The sequence below is a fragment of the Pleurodeles waltl genome, chromosome 7 (genome assembly GCF_031143425.1).
Source record: "Pleurodeles waltl isolate 20211129_DDA chromosome 7, aPleWal1.hap1.20221129, whole genome shotgun sequence".
NCBI classification, from domain to species: Eukaryota; Metazoa; Chordata; class Amphibia; order Caudata; family Salamandridae; genus Pleurodeles; species Pleurodeles waltl.
The window spans coordinates 195,595,129-195,619,524 of record NC_090446.1 but is presented as its reverse complement, the minus strand read 5'-3'; the positions used below and the strand labels follow the sequence as shown (position 1 = coordinate 195,619,524).

Below are 24,396 nucleotides of genomic sequence, written 5' to 3'. Positions count from 1 at the left end.
AAAGCATACAACATTAGTGTACTTCTGGTGAGTAGTCGTAGAACACACTATGAGAATAAGCTAAGACAGTCATGTCCCTCTGAGACAGTGATTCAGCTCTGACCTCTGTTAAAGTCAAAGAAAATGTACAGAAATAGTCTAGTCATGTGACAGGAATATTTGTGTGTATGGAAGATGGCGTGAACCGCTGCTCTGAAACAGATAAATGTTGTGGTGATGCTGAGAGTGGATATGTCCAAGTCTGTGAAGCATAAATAGATTTTGGGTCAGCCACAAATTCTTAGTGCCTCACAAGTCATATATAGGAATCATGCATTACTTTAGAGAAAATATTAACTCCTGTGTTAGAAACCTAGACTGCATCTTGTGTACATAGTGCAGTCGTAAAGATGCATTCCTCTTTATAACACCATCACACAACTAATGCAATAATAAAATATTATAACAACCATTTATGTAGCCCACATTAACCATGCAGTGTTTCCTCTTGGTGCATGTCAGTAAGAGGAAGGGCCTCTGGAATGATACAGCTCGTGACTCTGGCCTATTCAACAGAGAGGGAGATCCTTTGCAGAGCTCATCTGGTCACCCTTTAGTTGCTGATTCTTGTGGTCATGCGCTAATCTGGTACTAATAAGGAGAAATCTTTGCTCAGACCGTATTGTGTGTTAAATGACAAAACAGCAAAATAATGTTGCCACTGAATGTGCAGCATTAAGCTGCATCATTTGTACTTTCTAGCCACATAATTGAGGCACCTCTGCCACATACTTTTGCCCATCATTTGCTGCATAATACCAGTGGACCTGATAATAGGGGATCTGAAGAGAAGACACAGATGCACAGCACAAGGCCGGCAAACACAATGTGTTGAAGCATTTATTACTATGTAAACCAGTACAGGGTGTAAGGTAATCAGTTATGTATGTGGCATTGTCCAATCAACAGCGTGATTTTATCACCTCATTCCCAAAGTAGCTTCTCCTGTTTCCAGCTGACATACAAAATCCTGAGGAACCACATACAAAACCATGACTCCACAACGAGGACAGGATCAAGGGACAGACACAAGACAAAACATATATATTATCCTCCCACCGTTTGTTTGCACACTTTTGCCTTCGGTATGGCGTCATCTGAAGCTGTGGCAATCCTTTCACTGGGTTCTGAAAGTTCTCACTAACTAGGTTAGTGGTGGTCCGGGCTCAGTGTGTTAGTTCAGTGACAGCCGGTCTCTTCCATGCAGTGATAGTGTGATATATCATTCAAAGGCTCAGGTTTTAGAACCCTTGAGTATGACAGGACAAGCTAACGCCTCTGGGAATCAAACATTTAATCATTGCTGCTACACAGATCTTTGCTGAGGACACATTAGACATGTGGCTATCTTAACTTAAATGCCGGGACCTCAAATTTCAAATATTTATAATGTGAACAAAATCTGTGATGCAATCATGTTAAAAAAAAAAAAGAGAACTTGATGTACACCTTTTCAATCGTCTAGGTTCTTGCCATCATGGCTGTGTGCGAGTCATACTATAATAACCTATCAGTGTTGTGCCTGTGACAAATATGAACTTGTCGTAGCGTCTAGCTGTAGTCTTTCTTTGTTGACTTATATAAGAAAAGTCTTAAGTCACCACAACACATTTGGGTTACAAAAGTACAAGCAGTGGCTTGTGACCACAGTTTGTGAAACAACAGTTCCCTTGTTTAAAACATCTCCTGCCCATGGAGTCTTTACTGCTACTGTCCAGGATTGCCTGAGATGTAGTCCGTGGGGTGTGTACCCACATTAAAAAAAAAAAAAACGTATATTCCTATAGGCACGGGGAGGCAGGGTGAAGCACTGAGGGAAACACCAGTAGAAGCAGGAATGAGAACAGGGCCACTTACAGGATCAGAAAGATATTTTCTTGACATTGATTTTACATATACTTGATAACCACAACAATCAGAAATAATGCATAGAGTTTACTTCAAATGATGTGTGGGAGCTTAGTGGAGTGGTTACATGAAGGCTGGGGTTGGAAGAGAGGAGAGCAGGTTAAACATTACTGGACTGTGACAGACGATGCGTGGATAATTATACACAGGAGTCCAGAGAGTGATGGGGGAAGCGCTCTGCACCCGTGACAGAGACTGTCGGGGGTATTCGAGGTGGTGCCTCTTCAAACAGGAAGCAGTACTATTTAAGCGCTGTTTTAGACAGTGCTTCCGGAAGTGGCATCTGCAAGGTCATCATAACTGTGAGGGGACTGTTAAAGCCATGACGTCAGTTAATTCTGAGAGGAGGAAGTGATGAAGTTTACTTCACTTTTGCACCCTATGGCACGCTGCTCTTCTCACTGTGGCACCCTTGTGTTAGCCTCTTTGTACTATAGGGTTAGGAAAATGGCTTCCTCTACTACCTGAACTCTATTTGAAGAGGACCAATTTACATTAAAAGGCTAGATTTTTTATTTTTTTTATTTTTTGCTATAAAGCTTGAGGCCGTTAAGTGCATGGGTCTGGAGTCAGGACTCCTTTTCCACCATTTTGGAGACAACACCTTTTGCCATAGTCTTGCCTAGAACTAACCTATGTGCTTGGTTGGTGACCCTCCGGAGGTTATCAAGCGCACGAGCTATCACCTAGTGTTAAGTTCTACTCAAGTCGGTTGCTTAATACACCCACTGCAGAGGTCTTGACAGAACAAAGAATGTCACAAATTACAATCCTAACATAGTTTTTTCACCTCTTCATCTCTGCAAGGTCGATGCAAATAATTATTGCGATTTTGTTAAGAATGGCACCTGCTTTGCAGCAATATGAATAGCAGAACATGTGGTACCAAGTGCTATATTATTTAAAAAAAAAAAAAAAAAAAAAAACGGAGTTATTTCCCACTGCCCTATCACATAACAGACTAAGAACCATAGGGGAGTGGATGTTCCATAAGAGCCAGAGCTTCGAACTTTGGACCAGGGGAACACAGTTCTAGTATCAGCACTGGTTCAACATCCTGTGATTCTGGGCAAATCAATTAATGTCCCCTTGCTACCAAAAATAAATGTTTTCTTGCGTAATGTAACCAGTGATCATGTAAAGTGCTGTAATATTGAGTTTGCGCTATATAAAACTACAAACAAAATAAATAAATAAAAAAGACCCCACAGTTATTGCACAGAGACAGCAAGATGCCCGAAAATAAGGAAGAAGAAGAAACATCATACTACCATGAGGGCAAAGCGGTGAGCAAAAGTAAACAATGGTGCACCACACTAAGGTACATGACGGATCGTGCAATAATCCGTGTAACAGGGTCAGTCTCCAATGCTGTAACAAAACACTCTCAAGGCTGGATAAACATAAAGCATTTACGAACGACATCAAGGGATTTTAGAAAGGCAGGCCCAAAAACAAATAAAAGCTATGGGCGTGAGTAAAGCCCACAGAATAGATTACAAACATGTGGAGAAGAGCAGTGCTTGGTTAAGCAGTAAAAAAAAGGGCTTTGGTCAGATGTGCAGTCTTGTTATCTGCTTGAATTGTTAGTACCTGGGCAGGCACAGTGTCACTAAGACGTTCATTGTGCATAGCTCTCAAATGTAGCCACAACCCAGTGGTACACTCTTTTGGTTGCTCCTACTGAACTCTTATTTGCACACCGTACACATTACATATTTAGCAGATACTTTTTCCCCCACTAGGCCGCACCTGAAAACAAACCCCAGACCGAGGACTCTTGGGTGGCTGACGTAGAGGAGCTGGGTTCTCATTTGTATCAGATGATGACATTCTAATCACAGAAAATCAGCAAAGTCAGAGAAGTAGCCACAAAGGTGTAATTCCAGAAAAACCCAATAAGTAAATGGTGCAAGATTGAAGGAATCTTTATTTGCTAAATGAAGACATCTATATGAACCAATCGCAATCCTTCCTTGGGCGTCTCGTAGGTGTCTCATGAGAGGCCCGTGAGATCATAAAAAACAGATAACTTAACATTTCAAATGCAACAAAACATCAACAGTTTTTGTACTTTAAACAACACTTCTTGTGTCTTACTTTATTTAGAACTTCCAAAATACACTGTTCTGAACTTTAAGGTTAAATGTACAACCCCACAAGCGGATTGTGAGAGTTGGACAGGAAGTACAGTCCCCTTGTAGTCCATGCAGGGGATTGGGTGCTCGGCTCCTTTGAATGTCTTGCAAGAGCTGTACGTTTTCAAACAAAATAATTCATATACATACTGTACTGACTTTATTATTAAAAATTACCATTCAATAATAACTGACCAGATGAAAAACAACTCTGTACAACAGATTAGAACAAATTTGTAACTCTACAATTGCACAACCCTCCAGCAAATGCGATCACACACCTTAATAGTTTACAGTACAAGTAAAACTGATCAATGTTTTTTTGAAAGATAAATGTTTATGTAACAATAGAAAGAGTAGGAAGAGCATGCTGGGAACATTTCTGAATATGTTAGTTATAATAATAAGTTGAATATTCTCAGCACAAACACTGTAGGAGTTTTAAACCTGGAAATTCACTGAAAAAAAAACCCAAAAGGTTACAGTAATGTTATAGTTAGGGGAATTTCTCAGTGACGTTAACGTTCTAAACAAAAAAACAAACAGATATTCACCAGTTATAGTTAGCAATGCTAACTACAACTTGAGCCCCACCATGCAATGCTTATTACCATCCATATGACATCATTCATGACATGTTCTAGGACATCATTTATTACAAATATTTGTTAACTGATTAAAAAAACAACACAAACATGCTCTGCAAAAAAAACTTAAGTTACCAAATGTTGTTGCTGTATATAATATAACAATCATATTGCAATATCCGCCTTGAAGCAAACACGGCTGTTGTCAAACCCAAAGTGCAAAGTAAAAAAACATGCTGAAACCTTTGTTATAGTTACTTGTAAAGCAGGACTATCCTCCTATAATACTCAAGCACTATAGAATTGATAGGTTGGAGTGTGTGTGGCTGCATCCAACTTCAACTAACATGCGAATATTTGAAAAGTTAATTTATACAATCAGCAAGTGCAACTAGATCAAATGATTAATATGCACAGCAATATACATTCATACAATCAAAATAACTTTCAAACAAGATTCAAACATCTAAAATGATGTTTCTCCTTACCCTTAATCAACACTTTCCTTTTAGACATTACAAAAGTTGTTTAAAGAATTAGAGCTCTTCTTTTGGTATGATTTAAGAAAGACAGTTTAAATAATATATTATATGAAATAACTCTTATATTAAATCGTTAAAAAAAATTAGAATATACAATGACAATGTGTATAACATTTACGTTTATCACACAGTTTATAGCACATATAGCCCTGCTGCAAAATTGTTACAATGAGCCGCAGATATTTTGTAAAAATGGTTTGTAAGGCAATTTAGCAACAAAGAAAATTACTTCAAGTACACAGCCTCATATACAGACTACAAACCACCTTGATCGTCTAAGAAGAAAAACACATTAATTTTTCAAAAGACTTTTTGAAAACCGCAGATACACAGAATATCTAAAGAATGTTGATGTAGCAGCATTCTTTAGCAATTGCAGTCTACATATCAGTTTTACTAGTTTTGTTTGTCATGTTTTCTAATTACAAAAGGCATTAATAAAAATATATTTTTTAAAAGATCAGTTAATCACTTGCATGTATTTCCTTTGCAAGATTTTCCAAAATCTTTTACAAAATAGTGTTAATGATTTTACCTTGAGCTTATTTTAACACATTTCAAAATTCAAGCTTCTCAATGCTTAATAATAAAAGTAATACTGGTGCATACACAGCAACAAAAATGGTTGTCATAATAAATACTGAAAATACGTAGGGATTGGAAAGTATGAGTGATTAGTCATCCATATCGCATAAGATTGTACTGTCCCACAGAGAGACACAACAAGAGGCAGTGCTATAAAGTTGATAACACGAGTATTTGGGCACATCAACGGTTAATTTATTAATACCCTCCTATTGAGATATACAATTATGAAATACTTCAGCATTTAACAATTGTATTCAACTTAAGCATTTTGATTTAAAAAAATCTCTTTAGAAATTAGTAAATTGCATACAGAATTATTTTGTGCAGATGATGGAGCAAATGAATAATGACCAAGGCCTAAAAGCTGGAGAACATGATAACCGATTTGTACGACGTTAGGAGACCTCATAAATTTGCTTCAAATACATTATCAATAAAAACACAAAATAGCTTATACAATAGTATAGATTTTAATTGGACAAATAAATTAATGAAAATGAGAAACTGAACTAGTCTGGCTAAGATTTAGCTACACGTCCATTGCCATCTGTGTGGTATATCTCAAGTGAGTCAATTAAGTATCTGGATTACCATGATGTGTAATATACTATTGCATTTTAATGGGCTGCACAAAATTCAAATAATATTTCTGAATTTGAAAAAAAATGAATATTTCACATCTCAAACTGTAAGAGTTTTTGTATACTTAATTAAAAATAATATTATACACCTATGCAGTAAGTTGTTTTGCATTTGTTCTTAGTGCTAAATGTTAGCAGATGCCGTAACTTTGCAGTTGCTTACTTTTCAATGTCCATGAGTAGTAGAAGAAGAGATAGATGTACCTACAAATTACAGCAAATACAAGGCAGCTCTCAAAAGAATTATATGTCAGTTAAGGATCAGTGTTATGCTGTCTGCATATGCTCCGTCCACTCATAATAGCCTGTACAACTCTTTAGCTTTAAACTAGCTTACTTAAGATTTATGTTACCTTGCCCTTTCTTGTGCTATTTTTAAATAATTTGATGTATTAGCTGTCATTTCTCCAGGGAAATTACTCTATGCTCTCAATCTCACTCTAGAAGAAAACCAATATTTTCTATTCCTACAAAAGCCATCAACCTGTCAGAGACATTATAGAGACCTAGTCTGAGAGGAAAAAAGCTTGCCATCTTCAATATACCTATTTTTGTTTGTCATCCACATGTTCCTAGATCACCTTACTATCCTCTAAAGTACTTCAAATACATAATATGTCTGCACCTTACCTTCAATTACATATTTCACAAAATTCATAATTTAACACTAGGAACCATATGAACATTTTGAATAAAAAAAGATTTCTTAAAAATAAAGTATGCAAGACAGCATTATTTCACATGCAGCATTAGGGAGTTGCATCTCATTAAAGATGAAATCAGTTTTCTGCCTTCATTTTATTTAATTGACCTAATTGTTATGTCATTTCCGACACACAAACTCTCCTTACAATTTTAATCATATCAATACCGTATAGACAGAACAGAGAGATCACTAAGGGCTTGATTACAATCTTGGCGGATGGAATACTCTGTCACAAGCGGATATTCCGTCCGCCTTATTACGATCTTCATAGAATAATATGGGATCATAATACAGCGAACGGGATGTCCGCCTCATTTGTGATGGAGTAACCCCATCTGCCAAGATTGTAATCAGGCCCTAAATGTTTTATTCATTATTCTGAATTCTGAAGTCTCTTATCGAGAGTTTTTTCCTTCAGTTGATTCTTTAATACAGAATGCTTCCATGTTAGGCATTGGATCCTTGGAGATGCTGAATTGGTTCTGCACAATAAAAGAATGTACTCAGGTTTTCCTTCAGGTCTGTTTTGAAGCAGAATCCCCCCAATAAGAATTATTTTCCCCATTATTTGGAAAGTTTCATAATTTCTGAAAGTCAACAGCTCTTACAAGTTTTCAATCAACCCTGAGATGCTCTGCGACATGTACTTAAGTATACAAATTACATTACACACATTTAGGCCCATATTTATACTTCTTGACGCAAAACTGCGCCAACGCAGTTTTGCGTCAAAAAAATTAGCGCCGGCTAACGCCATTCTGAAGCGCCATGCGGGCGCCGTATTTATTGAATGACGTTATCCGGCGTTAGCCGCCGGCGCCGTCTGGTGTGCGTTAAAAAAAACGACGTACACCAGGCAGCGTCGGCGTAGGGGGATATGGGGCTTGGGCGTCAAGAAATGGGGCAAGTCAGGTTGAGGCAATTTTTTCGCCTCAACCCGATTTGCGCCATTTTTTACGACTCCCAACCCCCATAGAAATGACTCCTGTCTTAGCAAAGACAGGAGTCATGCCCCCTTGCCCAATGGCCATGCCCAGGGGACTTCTGTCCCTTGGGCATGGTCATTGGGCATAGTGGCATGTAGGGGGGCACAAATCAGGCCCCCCTATGCCACAAAAAAAAAAAAAAAAAAAAAAAAATACACTTACCTGAACTTACCTTAATGTCCCTGGGATGGGTCCCTCCAGCCTTGGGTGTCCTCCTGGGGTGGGCAAGGGTGACAGGGGGTGTCCCTGGGGGCATGGGAGGGCACCTCTGGGCTCCTTCAGAGCCCACAGGTCCCTTAACGCCTACCTTTTGGTAAAAAACGTTAACCCAATCAGAATATATTAACACTGAATTTTGCCACTTTTGTTTTGTTTTTATATTATGACTAACATTTTGGATATCAATTTTAATTTTCGTGGCCATATATTTCTCTCCACATAGACTTTCCTAATTTTTTTATGAAGTCTGGGTGGATCAATATTTTTATTACTCACTCAACAGTCTGGTACTTGGAAACTATTTTTACTTCTTGCTAGCATTCACTCATACTAATTTAATCTTAATTTGGTTTAAAATAAAGTATTTCCCCTTACAGCTCAACATCCTATAATCTTTCTGTCATTTACTGGTCAGTTACCTCAATTTTGGACCTAGAACTCTTACACCGAGAGCCCTTGCTCTTGCATTTATGGCCATGGCCTTCCTATTAGCATTTTTGTAAGGAAAGGGAGTGGCTTTTAAACTGCTATTTTTTTTTGCTGAAGCAACGTCTGCTTGTTTCCCCTTAGGTGTCATAGGCCTATATAGCCAATGACCTATACTCTAAGCATCATTCATTTATGAACTGCCTTGTTTACCTAGGTGTATTTTATCTTCAAGTAAATAATGTACGGAACACACATTACTCTTGTTCTCCCAGCATATTTATCACAAACATCATGGGAACAAATAGCTTTGTTTCACATGCATTGTACCATTTGTGAACCACTGAAAAAAGCCTTCCTGTTCTTCTAACAACAGAGGATAGCATCTTTAGTCAGGAAAGCTTAGGCTGCATTCAGACTAACACAGGTATGAGGGAACAATAATACAATTCTTAATTTGGCAGGCTACAAAATAAGTTCCTGTCAGAATGCAGCTTAAGAAACAATAGTTAATTTACTTTTCTAATGCCAGCCTTCACAACAAACGTAACTGGTATGATCATGTTACATATATTCTGCACATATAAATATCTTTAGGTAGCAGATTGCGTGTGCATAATAACATATGGACTGTGGATTTGGAGCCTACCTACAAATTCCCTGCTGGGTCTTCAAAAGAACTGACTTTATGTCTGCAGATGGATCCAAGCCAGGCTATAGTCAGTGCCACAGGAACAGGTTTGGGGGCCAAAAAAGAGAGCTACCTGGTGTGATCAAACGACTGGCACACATCATTGGTGATCATAATGGAACATCTATATCATGACAATGGAAACGTACACAACAAAAACAGTCCATATGGTCCACTTCACTAACTGAATTTTTCAAAGCACCTGAATCATACATTTTTTGTTCTACTTTCATCACTCCTTCCTGGTCAATCCTATTTTCATCTAGTGACTGATGTTTCTTACTTGCCCTTTTATGGTCACTACTTCACCTTCAATCTTTGTGGTTCCAAGGTCATATGGCCAATTCTAAAATATGGGTCAAACAGGCATAGCAGTGGGATGGTTGCACATTTCCCCAGTATTAGAAGTGTGATGCCTTATGACCTTGGACAACAGTACAAGAGAAGGCCACCATGCAGGAACTTCGCACGAACACCGATTCAGAACATGGGCATTACTAGAGTTGAGTATTTGCCAATAGCCTTTTAATTGTCATAATTGTTCTTTAGGGGGCAAAGGGCACTATAGTTCCAAACTAAATATAGATGAAGATTTAAAAATCAGGCTACACAAAGGCAATAAAAAAATGAACACTCCAAGATTTGTAATAACTCACAGAAGTAAACCTGCCACAACGCCAAGCAGTCACCCGTTACCCTAAAATTAGTGTTCAAATATAAAAATGTCATTAATGAAAAACTCTAAAAAAAAAAATACTGCAGTCCAACGCAGGAGAATGTGCATGAGTCTTCTTTGGCAAATATTCTGTTAAGATGGTGTTGGCTAATTTGCAAAAAAGCATGTTTCTATCCAATAGGACAAATAGAAAATTTTGATCTGTTACTGTTTATAATGTTTTAACTTTCTATTAACAAATGTATTTTTTGGTGGAAGACCAGGGGAATACTGCAAGGTATACCATGACTTGTATGTACCGTACCATCCTAGCAAGCCAAATGCAGTTCCAAACAATTTTTGGTCCACTTCGTGAAAATAAAGAGCGGTGCATAAGTACATCCAAATAAAAATTATAGACAGTATACCTAACAAAACAAACAAAACGCTAATTAGTACATCCATTTTACGGTTTCTGTCCAGCTTCAGGTCATGCATCACGGCTGTTTCTTCTACAATTAATAAAACACAGTATGGAAGCAGGAAGGAGTGTCCTGAAATATCAAATCCATACCAAAAACCACCACCGATTGTGCATTCTCTCCGACTTCCTTGTTCCAATATAACTTCGAGAGCTGTTGAATTGTAACAATTTCCAGTTAAGTTTTCGATGAACAGAAAAAACTGAGTACATGTATACCAAACAGCTGTTCCAACAAGAAGGGAGGTCATTCGACGTAAAACCTCCTTAATGTTTCGAGTCAGAGAAAAATTAGTGATAGCGATGAAAGGCAAAAGAAGCCATAATGTCCAGCCCCAGGCTACTTTGACAAAGTATCTGGCAAGGGAATGGGAGAAAAACAAAGAAAATAATTACATCAATTGCTATTTGTGTGTATTTGGGAAAACAGTGCAGTAATGTTACAATTAAGTTGTTAGCCCGATTTTAATTATACACACTAATTGTCACAAATTAATTTAATTAATTTGAAAGGGCATGCAAAAGCATAACTAAAAACAAAAATACAGTTACAAGACTAAGCCCCTTTCTTAAAGCCATTTATGAGCGTGTTTGGCTTACACTCTGAAAACAGAATTAAATAAAACTAAAATATTTTTAGCTGGTCAATGGATAATACATAACTACAAAACCAACATACAAAAAAACTATTATGGATCATAATTAATTAGTGAACTTATATGTACACTCTTCTTTAATAATCTTTCTATAGAATAACAAACCTTAATCGAAGAAAACATCTCCAAATACAAAAATGGAGGATCACAGGAAATCAAATATAAAGCACAATAAATTTGATATGTGGAGCTTTAAAAGTATAACAAAAAAATCATATAAATGCATTCTATATTTGCTTACAAATTTAAAAAAATCTTCTGACTCCTATGGAAAATAAGGGTTTAGGGAAAATAAAGTGCAAGCATGGTTGTGCACCTTCCCCACTTAATATTAAATAGTGGAGTCAAAGAGCAGTAAATGGGAAAGATGAATAATGTCTTCTACAAAGGAAAGAACCATATCCATCTGACAGCCGTAAGATGAAAATAATTGGGGGAACCTAACATTGACAATAGAAATTGATTCTCTTCAAGGAACAGACTATTCACTAGGTCGGTACCCCACCTCTAAGTATTACAAAAGTAGCTAAAACACAGTACGTTGTCTAACATCTGATCATTAACAAAACAAATCCTGGACTCAGCAGATCTTTGCCGTGAGGTTAAAACATGTGATTTAGAATGATATGTACGAAGTATATTAGATTTCATCCCACTGGCTGTACAAGCGACTGGAATTGTATCATCAGTGTGTAAAAAACTGGAATCACTTTCCTCTCAATTTTGATAGTGCCCAATTGTAGCCTGCATAACCGGTGTTTAAGTAGTATAAAAATAAAACAAAGTGAAATAACACACATCTGTTGGACTCCACTAAATAGTTTACTATGCTCTACATCCTTGTAATATGTCACCAGGCTAGATAGATCCCAATGTAAATCTTGAAATACTCTACTATTGACTGACCAACACCCATTTGCTCCAGGATCAACAAAATCTTTTCTCTATTGACCTTGTCAAAAGCTGTGCTTAAGCCCATTAAAGTGATTCCCCTTGCACATGAAACTACTTGCTAATTATAAATTGTACAATTAGGTATTGTTCCACAGTACTCAGGACAGAATTAACATTGTAGTAGTCATCAGCTAGAATATTATTATCACCCACCTCTGCATTCATGCCAAAACCTTTTCCTAACTACAGAGGTGGCCCCTCCATTAGGGCGAAGGAGCGTCACCACTTGCAGCCAATGCTGTGAAAGGTGAAAAATAAATGGTAATAAAAATGATTTATTACCATTTTATTTTTCCCTACCCCCAGACCGAGCTATGTTTGGGTGCGGGGTCACTGTTGCTAACTAGCTGCAGGGGAGTGGTGCTCATTTCGCCAACTTAGAGTGCGCATGGCACTTTGGCGTGCTGTCTTGCGACAACCAGCCTGACGTGCGTAGTGTAAAAGTCTCCACCCAGCTGTCCAATAGAGCTAGGTGGAGAGCCAGCACATGGGTGAGTACATTTTTATATTATTATTCATAAGCCACTGATGCACTTTAAGACCCGCAATGCCTTTAACCTCTACACCAGAAATCTCAGTCATGGTTTGTGATAAATATAACAAGCCATGACTGACTTCTTTGGCATTGACCAGGCAATTCTGGTCAGTGGTTGCCCCACCACACATATAGGGTGCCAGCTACCACTGCGTAACTATTTTCACTATAGGTTCAGTTAAGCAAAAATTAGGTGTCACCACTTCGAAAAAGTTTGTCTCAAGGTAAACTCCAGGTCAATTGACCCCTACTGCAGGTGTCTAGCCACATGGATTACAAATTCTAAACATGGCTGTGACTCTACTATAGAGGCACATGACTTTCTTGTAATTATTTACTAGAGGACTATGATAAGTGAAAGAGCTATCCAAAACATTGAAATTTGTAAGAGTTGGGGCCGTCTCAGAAATAAAAACAAAGGCAGTTATACTAGTCTTCCCCCCTGCAGCATCGGTTGGTGCAGTTTTGATTAGCTGGAAACCAGTAACAATCAGCTAAATTCCTGTCTGCTGAAAACTCTGGCAAAGCCAACATTTGTGCATTTCTACCTCTATTGTAAAGGGGCGGACAAGATGCTCAGCTCAGATATAAGAGGCTGAGATCAGTTGCACCCATCATCTCCACATAGTATATATTACAATTCCTTGATAAAAACAAAACAGTTAGACATTTAAACAAGAATGGCGTTAAAGCAGCCTTCAATGGTAAATCTCACCAGGAAACTTTGGTGGCAATGTAACCATTAAAACTGTCATTGTAACACTTTGAGTTAACAGTTAATACCCTCAATTTTATGGAAAAGAACTTGAAAATTAGATGGAATGGAATCCTAGATTTTAGCCTTGTATTAATGTAATTGGACCTCCGCTAGTCCTACCACTTAATAAAGTAATGGTAATCAACAATAAGAAAAACCATAAAAAGCTCTTTCTTGACCAACCAAGTTTGCAGTAATAGAACTATATCGTTATTAATAAAAGTCTTCCATTTGAGCAGTGGCCTGCAATATTCCAGAAATACATCCTAATATCAGCCCTATCATTATACAGAGTATGGGAGAGACAAGCTAGAAGCACTTGCCTGGAAATAGTAGCATTCGAAAGGCATCAATTTAATTCTTTCAGCGCTGATAGAGGCAAAGCTGTTATTTAAAAAGGCAGCTGTTATTGGTGGCCAAGGTTTCATCCAGAAAAGCAGGTACATCGCCTATCATAAAATATAATATAGCATTGCCAGCAAAGGGATAGGATAGGTGGTGAGCACTTTAGGATTGCAAGAACCTATCATTATGCCTCTGAGTACTGGGGGGAGATGACTAACTGCAGTTCATGAGTGTTACCTGACAAAGAACTTTCAGTTCAACCTTGTTCTTTAAAGAGCTCACATTTTTCAAACTAACTTTAGTAAGATAGGGGTCATTCACAAGGACTATTACAAAAGGTAGCAGCCTGAGGGGGTAAATTAAAAGTGTTCTTGTTGCGGGACATGGCAGGCGTGTGTTAATTCAAAACACTTCCACATTTACCACGAGTCTTTGAATTGCCACACTGTCTGGCTACTTCAGGTTCTTTCCTTTACTGAGACCAAGATACAGGAGAGATTTTCTTCAGATGGTAACGCTTGCAGACATTGATCAAAATTGGATTGTGTGGCCTGATTAATAAAGGTAGTTTTGCCACAAATTTTAGCACACAATTTGTTACACAAGTTCAATTCCAATATGTCGAGACGTACACAAATCTTGTTGATTATCTGTGCTACAAGTTTTAAAAACCCTTTAATTGGGTGGTACTGAGTCGATCAAACAATATACGATCCATTTCAAAACTAGCCTCCTAACAGGGAAGCAAGTTCGACTGAATATCAACCAGTGTCCTAGGGACCTTACTTGCCATATCAGCATTAGAAATAAGGACAATGACTGTAATGAGAATCCTGGGTCCCTGTGTATCCCCATGGATTATTTTTCTGCCCCCAATTGTAGTGGCTAACAGATTCAATCGAGCCATCCAAACGAATCCTAGGTGTCGTCTGCGACTCAGTAATAAAGGTTTCAGCGAGTTTCATTTCTTTATATAGAGTTATCACTGCTTTCTCTAGTAACTTTTCAATAGAAGACATTCCTGGATTCTTTGCAATATTGTTCGAAGCAGGTGGGATATTAACTTTACATTCACCCATATAGTCAGCAAATAAGGAGAAGTTGTACAGGGCGACCAAAGCCTCCAACAAAGAAAGGTGATCTGGCCTCTTCTGACAACAGACAAGCCCAGGTATAACTGGCGCCTTGGCAGTGTTCTATGTGTTATATACCATAACATTTAGCAAAATATATGTTTTCACTGTGATGTGACACCACAAGAGGAAGTAACCAAGATAACCCAAGAGTTTCCATAGGCAATTTCTTTGCAATGCGTTTTCTTGATTTGTCTCAAGTCATTAATTTGGAACCTTTTCAGACGTTTCAAATGCCTTTACCACACTAACATTCAGCTTTGAAAAGCCACGCGGAAAAGTATTTTCGCACTGAAACATTAGGTCTGGATATTTTTTAAGGTGAAAGTTATTATTCATTGGTTGGCACATTTGCGTGTCTGTGGGGGGGCTCTCTGGATGGACGTGTTGGTGAATGTGGTAATGATTCAGCAATTAGAGGTGTGATTGAATGCATGGCTCAATGACTGAGCACACACGTGATTGAATGCATTGTGGAGTATGTATTAAGCAAGTTCAAGATTTGATGATTGGTACAATATGTCAGTGCACGGTAGAGGGCTGGGTGAATTGGTGAGTTCATTAATTCACAGACAAGACTCTGGTATGTGCATGGTGGGCAGGTACCAAGCCTAGAACCTTACTATTTGTTTTATGAATAGTTTTCGATTCTTTGGCCTCTCCTGACAGGAGAGAATGTCCTTCAAAGAAGCTGTGTCTGGGTCCCTGAAATCTTGGAGCTGGATGAGGCTTTTAATATTAGCAAGGTCACATCTGGACAGGCCAGAAGAGCATCAAATGTGCCTTCACGCTTGTTCCTACCCAGGAGGAGTTAGACAGCACTCGCTCTGTATTCTGGAAGCACCGACAGCAGGAAGGTTAGTGCAGGGCTGTGTGCAAGAGGTGTTCAACATCCTATCGTGAGGATCCAGCATATATGCCTAAATTCATAACCTTAGTCAAGGCCCCCAGCCTTTCAATTTCAGTGCAATCCCCAGGTTCAAAAGTTGTAACTAATAACGTTTAAACTGAGCTTACTTCCTCGGATGGTAACCTTCTGAGAAGGGGCACACTGTGACCTATTTCTGGAACGCATTGCAGTGGCCACTGCATTTGTATGGTGAGCTACGTACACCATATCCACGAACCTGCTTTGGTAGGAAATCTTGTATATTTCTTTAGACAGCTATGGAACAAAAAAAAAAACAAAAAAAAAGATAAAAAGCGAGGCGTGGGAGGGAGTTGCTCTTTGTAGGCAATGCCCGTCCTCCATTCTAATTACACTTTGTGTACAAGCAAATCATGCACTAGAAAAGTAAGCATGCCTGAATAAAATGTGCTAAAGTGTGTACAAATAGTGTCAGCATGTATTAAAAAAAGAGAGATAATAAACTAGATTACAGCGAAAGATTAATTATAGTCATGTTTTTGCTTCTACATAAAATAAAGGTTACATTACAAGAGGGCCTCACTATAGTTCACCTCTCCTGCCTATGACACAGAAACAATGTCAGATTATAATGAAGGATACCTTGCCATCGACCTTCAGAGGTCGAGGGTTAGAATAATGGTTAAGTTAAGCAACAGGGTTAAAATAAGGTTTCGTGGAAGCTACGGTGTGGAGGTAACTGCAAAATGCTAAATAATGAAAGGAAGACCAAGTCTGCCTTATTTTGATAAGAGGAGATTAAATGTTGATAGACAAGGATAAAGAAAGATCTGTTGCTACTGTTTATGCAGATGTGTAATACATCGAATTTGGGTAGAACATATACCAACATGCTGATCCTAGACAAACTCCGCTATTCAGATATAAACGATAATAACATTGGAAATTCACTTTATTCCATGCACAGATTGAAGATACGAATACATTGTGTACCAATTCACTGCTGCTCTCACTCATAATTCTGCACATAAGAGTTAATTATTGTCAAACCCATCTGGATTTGAGATTCTGCAGCTACAACATTTTCGCATAATTATAAACATACCGCCCAGCAACATAAACCAATATTTACAGGCGAATTTGCACACTTAGACAAAACATACACTCCTGGAAAGGGTCAGCTTTCGCCCCTCCTTTCGGGTGTGGGTGTGGCTCCTTAACGCACATACTATGGCCCGGGAAAGCAATACACTATCAGTGGAGTTTGAACGGGGACAAATGTGGGTAATCCCGTCGCCCCTCCTCTTTTGAAAAGCAATGGTGCGGGTAACCAACTGGGCGCTTTGATTTGCAGGCTGCCGTGGGACTAGGAGGGGGAGGATATTGTCTTGCTATATGCAGATGGCATCTAGTTATATCTAACGGAGTCTGAAGAGTGCACTGTTAAAAAACTGGAGATCTTTGAGGTCTTCGGAACCTATTCCAGACTTTGCAGTAATTAGAATAAATCTTGCATCTACCCCCTGAGAGATTGGTGACCTAGGACAGATTGGCAGTGTCCAATACCCATAGGGGAAACGGGGTTAATTTATATCACTAGAGAACAGCAGTTCTTTTATGACAGTAACCTGAGCTGACTGCTCAAAGAATACATGCGAGACGTAGGCCACTGACGACTACTACCTCTGTCGGTAATGGGCTTTTATAAAATGATAAACATACCCGAGTTCCAATATGTCCTCCGGAACTCCCTTTTCGAAATCACTGTCAGTTAATGCCAAACCCAGGCCATTGTTGTGAGATGGCGGTGCATCACAAATAGAGCTGGCAACACCGACTAGAAAGCCCTCTGACCGGGGTATGGCTCTGCCAGACCGGCTACTTTATTACTGGGCGTCCCAACTGGTGACACTTAACGATTGATCGTTTCCAGAGCAGGGAATGAGGGAGAGCCCTTGCTAATGGTCAACAGACAAGCCATGGATACCCTGGGCTATGTAGGGAGAAATTGTCTACACTACCATCCCCCTGGACGGCAGGACACAATAACTCTGGAGACTCTGCTATGGGAGGAGGCAGCACTGGCCGCTTTGCAGAGGGTGGAAGGAAACAGGAAATGGGACGTGCTGGGCTTATCGAAGCTGGAAGATATTTGGACAGACTAGGGCAGATTGCCTTTTTCGATCCTCCAGGCACAATAGGTGACAGAGAGCCAATCCCTGCTTATTTACATGTCAGGCACCTCCAATGGGGCTTCATAGACCCAAAGGAGGAATAACAGACGAGAGATAGCTGGAATATAGAGTGCTGGGGGCCTCACTGCATTGCTACGCAGTCTTGGTGGATTATGACAAGCTAATAGTACCCACCCCTCTGAGGGAGTTGAAAGAATGGGGAGTTGAGGAGGGCTTGCAGGAGAGGTAGCTATCAAAACAGGGTTCAAACTCATCCAGCTCAAAATCCGGTGTTAGAAATTGGGTCTCTAATTGGCAGAGGTATACACTCTTGTCCAAGAAGGGACCACAATCCTAGTCATGGTACATCACAACACAATCTAAATAATGCTGTGCTCACCCTCAGGTAGCTTGGCACAGAGCAGGCAGGCTTAACTTAGAAGGCAATGTGTAAATTATTTGTGCACTAAGTCATACAGTAACACAGTGAAGCCACCACAAAAAGTACTCCACACCAGTTTAGGAAAATAGATAATATTTATCTGACTAAAATAAGACCAAAACAACAAAATTCCAATTCGCACAAGTCAAGATATCACTTTTTAAAGGTTTAAACGAGTCTCAATCCTTAAGAATTATTAGTTGTATCCTTGTAACACACAATATCTGGGATGTGTAAAATAAAAAAATAACGATGCACAGGGTAGTAGAGGAGATGTGTCAAAAAATAAAGGTGCTGTGTCAGATTTACAGTACGACACAGACGATGTGCTGTTTCTTTTCACGCTACAAAGTGATGTGTCAATTTCCAGGAGTGCAACCTTGGTTCCTCACTGCGATGCAGGTATTATTATGATACCCATGGTTGAAAATCATTAAGGCGCTGGTAAGAAGGAACAGGTGCTATGTTGATCCAATAGGCGATGCAGCAATTTTTCGGTGGCGAAGCAGGCGCTGTATCAATTTCTGCAGGCGTTGTGTTGATTTTCCAATGCAATGGGATTTTCTTCTCTTTGGTGAAGTCTTTGTGGCCCTGAAACTTTAGAACAGGAGGCAAGCTCAAACCAAGCCCTTGGAGAGCACTTGTGGGGGAGGAAGAGTCTTTCCAGCAGAATCAGGGGTCAGCAGGGCAACAAGCAGGGCAGTAGTCCTTTTCAGCAAAGCAATCCAGGCGAGTCCTTTTGGCAGTCAGGCAGTGTCTCTGACAGAGTCCAGTGATAGATCCACAAGTGCCTGATTTAGGAGGGTCGCAGACCCAGTATATATACCCAAAAAAGCCTTTGAAGTGGAGGGCGGGGGGGAGGGGGGAAACTTCAAAGAGTGGTTTTGAAGTGCACAAGTTCCCCTTTCAACCGAGCCCTGTATGCCAGGATCCCTGTGGGGTGGTTGTCAGTCCTTTGTGTGGGGTCAGGACACAGGCCTTTGAAGTGTGAGAATCCCTCCACCCTTCAAGCCCAGGAAGACCCGTTCAGAATGCAGGTGTGACTGAGTGTCCTCTGATTATGGCTGTCTGGGTGAAATGCACAAGGGGAGCTGTCAACCAGAACAGCCCAGACGTGGATTGGAGGCAGGCTGTAAGGCACAGAAAGCAGTAAGTGTAAAGAAATGGCCACTTTCTAAAAGTGGCATTTCTAAAATAGTAATATTAAATTCAACTTCACCAGTAAGCAGAATTTTTCATTACCATTAGGGCCATTCTAAACATGGCAGGGCTACTCCTTTCAGATCAGAAAATACCACTTAAAAGTATTTAAGGGCAGTTCTAATGATGGCCTATGAGAGGAGCAGGCCTCATGGTAGTGAGAAACAAATTTGTGAGTTTTTCACTACCAGGGCACGTAAAACACATAAGTACATGTCCTGCCTTTTACTCACTTAGCACCCTGCCCTATTGGTTATCTAGGGCCTACCTTAGGGGTGACATGTAGAAAAAGGGGAGTTGAAGGCTTGGCAAGTAATTTTAAATGACAAGTTGGAGTGGCAGTGATACCGCGCACACAGGCCTTGCAATGGCAGGCTTGAGAGATGGTTAAGGGGCTACTTATGTCGGTGGCACAATCAGTGCTGCAGGCCCAATAGGATCATTTGATTTACAGGCCGGTGACATCGCTAGTGCACTTTACTAGGGACTTATAAGTAAATTAAGTAAGCTAATTGGGTATGAGCCAATGTTACCATGTTTTAGGGAGAGAGCATATGCACTTTAGCACTGGTTAGCAGCGCTAAAGTGCCAAGAGTCAGAAAAAGAGGAAGAGGAGGAAGGCATAAGGTTTGGGGTGACCCTTCAAAAGAGGGCCATTTGCCAACACACACGTGGTTAGGGTAAAAACAGACAGGTGCCTAAGGGGATCTGTACATCGGTGTACACATACACACAATATGGGAATGCCCGATGATAGTTTCATTCTGGGAGGGTGTCCAACACAGGGTGTCACAGGTCCTGGAATGCCCACTGTAGCTCAATGAAGGGGCAGTAATGCTTGGAATCTTAGGAGGGGCTTAGGGGTACAAAAAGCAAGGTAGATATGTGCTCCTTTTCTGCAACGTAGCTCTAATGGTTGCCAGATGTGATGTCATCCAGGGGAAGTTTAGTGCCACTGCTGTAGAGAGATAGCAAGTCAACAAGAACTGGTGCATCCATGCAGGGTTACAAATATACATAGCCTGTTCACGTCCAAACAAACGTACCAAAGTATGGGGCCCACGGACGGGCCTGGACGATGAAATGTCACACTTGGTACAGTGACAAAGGTGGTGGGATAAGAGGTCAGTAAAGATGGAAGGGAGAGACGAATCTGGAGCAATCAAGCTGGCACAGGACCTTGCAGATCAACTGGTCACACTCCTGGGGGATGTAATTTAATGTACTGGTGCTATGCACAGTTTGCAAAATATTGCTGGATAAGTGGAGTTGACTTTTTTTTGTAATGGTATTAAATGCAATGGATAGAAACTTGAATAAAACTGATTGAATTTTTTTTTTTGCATCTCAAACAAATCAGATGTTACAGAAAACACAGTAGTGGTGAGAGACAGTGGCGGACCCTTTACAGAGGTTAACTGGTAGGGTTTAGTTACTGATATTCAGGGGCTAATTTTGTACTAATGGGAAAACGTTTTGCCCACCGTTTTAATGAGCGTTAAACAAGACCACATAATTTGCCTTTTCCCGTCACATAATTCTGTCAACCCTGCTGCACAATGTTGTTCTTAACTGAAACGTTATTCCTGTGGCCATGAACACAGAGAACCTGCAAGCTATGGCTAGCCAACTTAATCTAGCAGAGTCTGTGGCTTCTCCACAACACCCAACAAGGGCTGTAGATCGATAAGTAATAACAGTGCAAACACTGCAACAAGTCAAGTACAGTCAGTGACCTAGCAGAAACTGTGGCACGGGTTTCAACATCACTTCATCCACGAACAACATGTACTCAATCCCAGGCTTTCCTGTTTTTCCCCATCATCATTATCAGCTATGGTAGTGTAATTGGTTCAATTAAAGGGGAAGCCTGACTGGCAAAATACAGAGTTCTTAAATAAATGCCCAGTACCCGACACATGGCTTATTTCGGAAATGATTCTCTATCGATATACTGATTTTACAAATGTGACGAACGTTATATTTACACAGTAAATCTTAATGAGGTGTTGGTGTATGTAAGTGAACTCCACGTGACTGCCCTGTACAAAATGCGCCTCAACTAAATGATCTCCCACACACCCTTCATTAACTGAAAGACCTCAAATAGTAAGACTTCCTCAATACAAACGCACTGACACTTCAAAGACATATCTATCAGTGCTCCACGTCATGGGTGGCTGTAACTAATAAAGTTCTTTTAACAAAGGCATAGCGATAAAGATATCATTTGTAATACTAACTAATCCCGTATTTTAATAAATTTAACTTTGAAAACTGTCATTTTATAAATCGAGACACAAGATAGCAACATACGAACTACAAGTCCCAGAATTCAAAGGGAAGTTCGGTTCAAAACACGAGGTAGGAAATAGTGTCACTTGATATCTTCGCACAGGTTGCACATTAGCAGGGACCCCTGTCACACACAAACACACACTACCAAGGCACATAATAGAAATACTTACACATTAAGGACATTGCGTTTGTTGTTCAAATAGGAATCTGGCAGAGGGCAGAACTCTTTCACTATAGATCCGCATACTGTAATGGCTATTAAGATCAGATACAAGTGCCTCCGGATTGCATCACGTAAACATGTGTCTCTGAAGAAACGAACAGCACCTTCCAACGCCTCCATTATGCTAATATGAAGACAAGGTCATTGACGTACGTAAGCTGGCGAAAAGTACAAGCTGGCTGAAAGAAACGTTCTGTCCCCGAATGGCTGCTTTGCCTTCCACCAATAATCTTAAAAAAACTATTTCTTCAAACTTCCATTGAAACTCTGACCGGCTTAACCATATGAAGGACTCTCGCCTACTCCAGCGAGTGAAAGCACGGACCACCACTGGTAATGCTGGTCCACCCTGATTGACAGACTGAGTAATGATTCAGGACGGAGGTTGCAGGCTGCCCGGCTCACTAAGTTCGACAATTGGTTATAAAATTGACGCGCTCCGGAAGAGAAAATCCATTCTACCCACCCCGGAAGAAAGGATTAACAGCCGTCCAGGAATACAGTGACCTGGAACCAGTTGCTCCGGAAATACATTGTCAGAGTTGCCCGATTGGGCTAGACCACGAACAATTGGGATTCATTTTTCCCTGTAGTGAGGGAAAACATTGGTTTGTGAGGGTTGCAAATTTCGGGCTATTTTTAAAATCACTTTGTGTTATTTTTAGTGTATTGGGCTAGAAAATTGTTGATAATACGATCAGCATTTGATCTGTCCTAACTAATATGCCTGCGCTGGATGTGAGCTCGGTCCTGCCCTACAAGAAGTGTGACCGAACCACTTAAAAAGTATAGTTTTGTCACGTGCATTTTATCAAATGCCTCTCAAATATCCTGCCTCCTTTGCTCATCTGCATTTTCAGAAACTTCTATGAACAATGCAAGTTTAATAATGAAGAACTTTTTATTCAGAGCAGCAGATAGCGCATTTCACTATGATGCATTTAAAATCCCCACATTTGTGGCTTTGGGAACCTGTGATTTTTCATGCATAAAAAGTCATGCTTGTTTAATTCATTGAGACATGCACCAATCGGTTTAATAGACAGTTTCAAAGAGTAAATGTCCCCATGTAAATAAATATTAGGTTGTTATATTTCCAATTTCGTTTGTAAAGTTTTCTTAAACTACACATAAGCTGCTGCAATTTACAAATGATGAACCAGGTTCCAGCCTTGGTGTTGGCTTAACATCCCGTGAATCTGGGCAAATGACTTAATTGCCCTGTGCATAACATAAATAATTATATGTGTCCTTGAGTATTGTAACTAGTGGCCAAGCAAAGCGCTTCAGTAGCTCTGAGGCGTGTTTGCACTATATAAAACTGCAAAAAGAATACACATATATATTTATTTATTGTCCCTCTCCAAGCTACCTGAAAATGTTGAGAGGTGCAGCCATTCCTTAAGTCCCCAAGCCATGGGCTACAACAGTGCCTCCAACAGCACCAACTGTTACTGTTATTTCGTGCATTTTGCAAGCCTTAAAACTGAAGGCGAAGTTCCATTTGGTAGAATGAGTGACAGGCTGTTGGCCACCTGATTGTGACTAAGCAGCATACAGAAGACAAAGTTAGGGTTACTACCATTGGTGCAGTAGGTGTAGGGGCACTGGGGGCCCAAAACCTTGAGGGGCCCATTGACCCTTCATTACAGCTCTATTGTACTACCCGAATAGCGTCAAAGGAGACATTTTCCTTCCTTGAACCATGACACCTTGCAATGCAGCCCTGCCAAGTGCCACGCATCAGGGGTTAGACTAACGCATTTCAGTGTAGTGATCTGCATCACCTCACTAAAATGCAAATTCACGCATTTATAGCGCCTCTTGAAGCTGTCAAGACGGAGGGCTGCTATTAGCACAAAGCATTCCGTCCATCATCTGTTGTTTTAGCACAAAGCAAAGCAGGGCTGCTCTCTGTGTGACTGACAGACTGACTCTGACTGCTGCAGGCTTCTGGGGGCTGCCTCAGCTGTGCTCGCTGGCTCCAATCACGGCAAGCGGCAAGCAGATTCATGTGGCGTCAAAGAGACTCCCATGATTTGCTTAATACCCATTGCAGAAACAGCCAGACTGACTATAGTAAGCGGGTCACCTCCGGTGGAACCTGGCGGCAGTTATGAAGTCTTAGGTTTGACTGAACCTGCTCGCTGCTGCTAACTTGTGCCTCCATTTGGTGCCCCTGCAGCCACTCTCATCAAGAGAGA

General features: G+C 40.1%; 1 protein-coding gene across 1 annotated transcript; it reads right to left on the bottom strand.

Moving 5' to 3' along the window:
• Nucleotides 1-3,850: 3,850 nt before the first annotated feature.
• On the bottom strand, nucleotides 3,851-22,612 carry FITM2 (fat storage inducing transmembrane protein 2). Its single transcript, XM_069243566.1, has 2 exons — nucleotides 22,140-22,612; nucleotides 3,851-10,964 (listed from the first exon to the last, which is right to left on the bottom strand). The coding sequence occupies exons 1-2, from the start codon at nucleotides 22,310-22,312 to the stop codon at nucleotides 10,352-10,354; spliced, it is 786 nt and encodes a 261-aa protein (XP_069099667.1). The 5' UTR covers nucleotides 22,313-22,612; the 3' UTR covers nucleotides 3,851-10,351.
• Nucleotides 22,613-24,396: the final 1,784 nt, after the last annotated feature.

What these genes read in the sequence shown, in the direction of transcription:
- FITM2 (XM_069243566.1), bottom strand. Translation starts at nt 22,312, where the DNA reads ATGGAGGCGTTGGAAGGTGCTGTTCGTTTCTTCAGAGACACATGTTTA. An exon ending in AAACGCAATGTCCTTAATGT is followed by an intron (nt 10,965 to 22,139) that starts GTAAGTATTTCT and finishes TTCCCTTGCCAG; the next exon opens with ATACTTTGTCAAAGTAGCCT.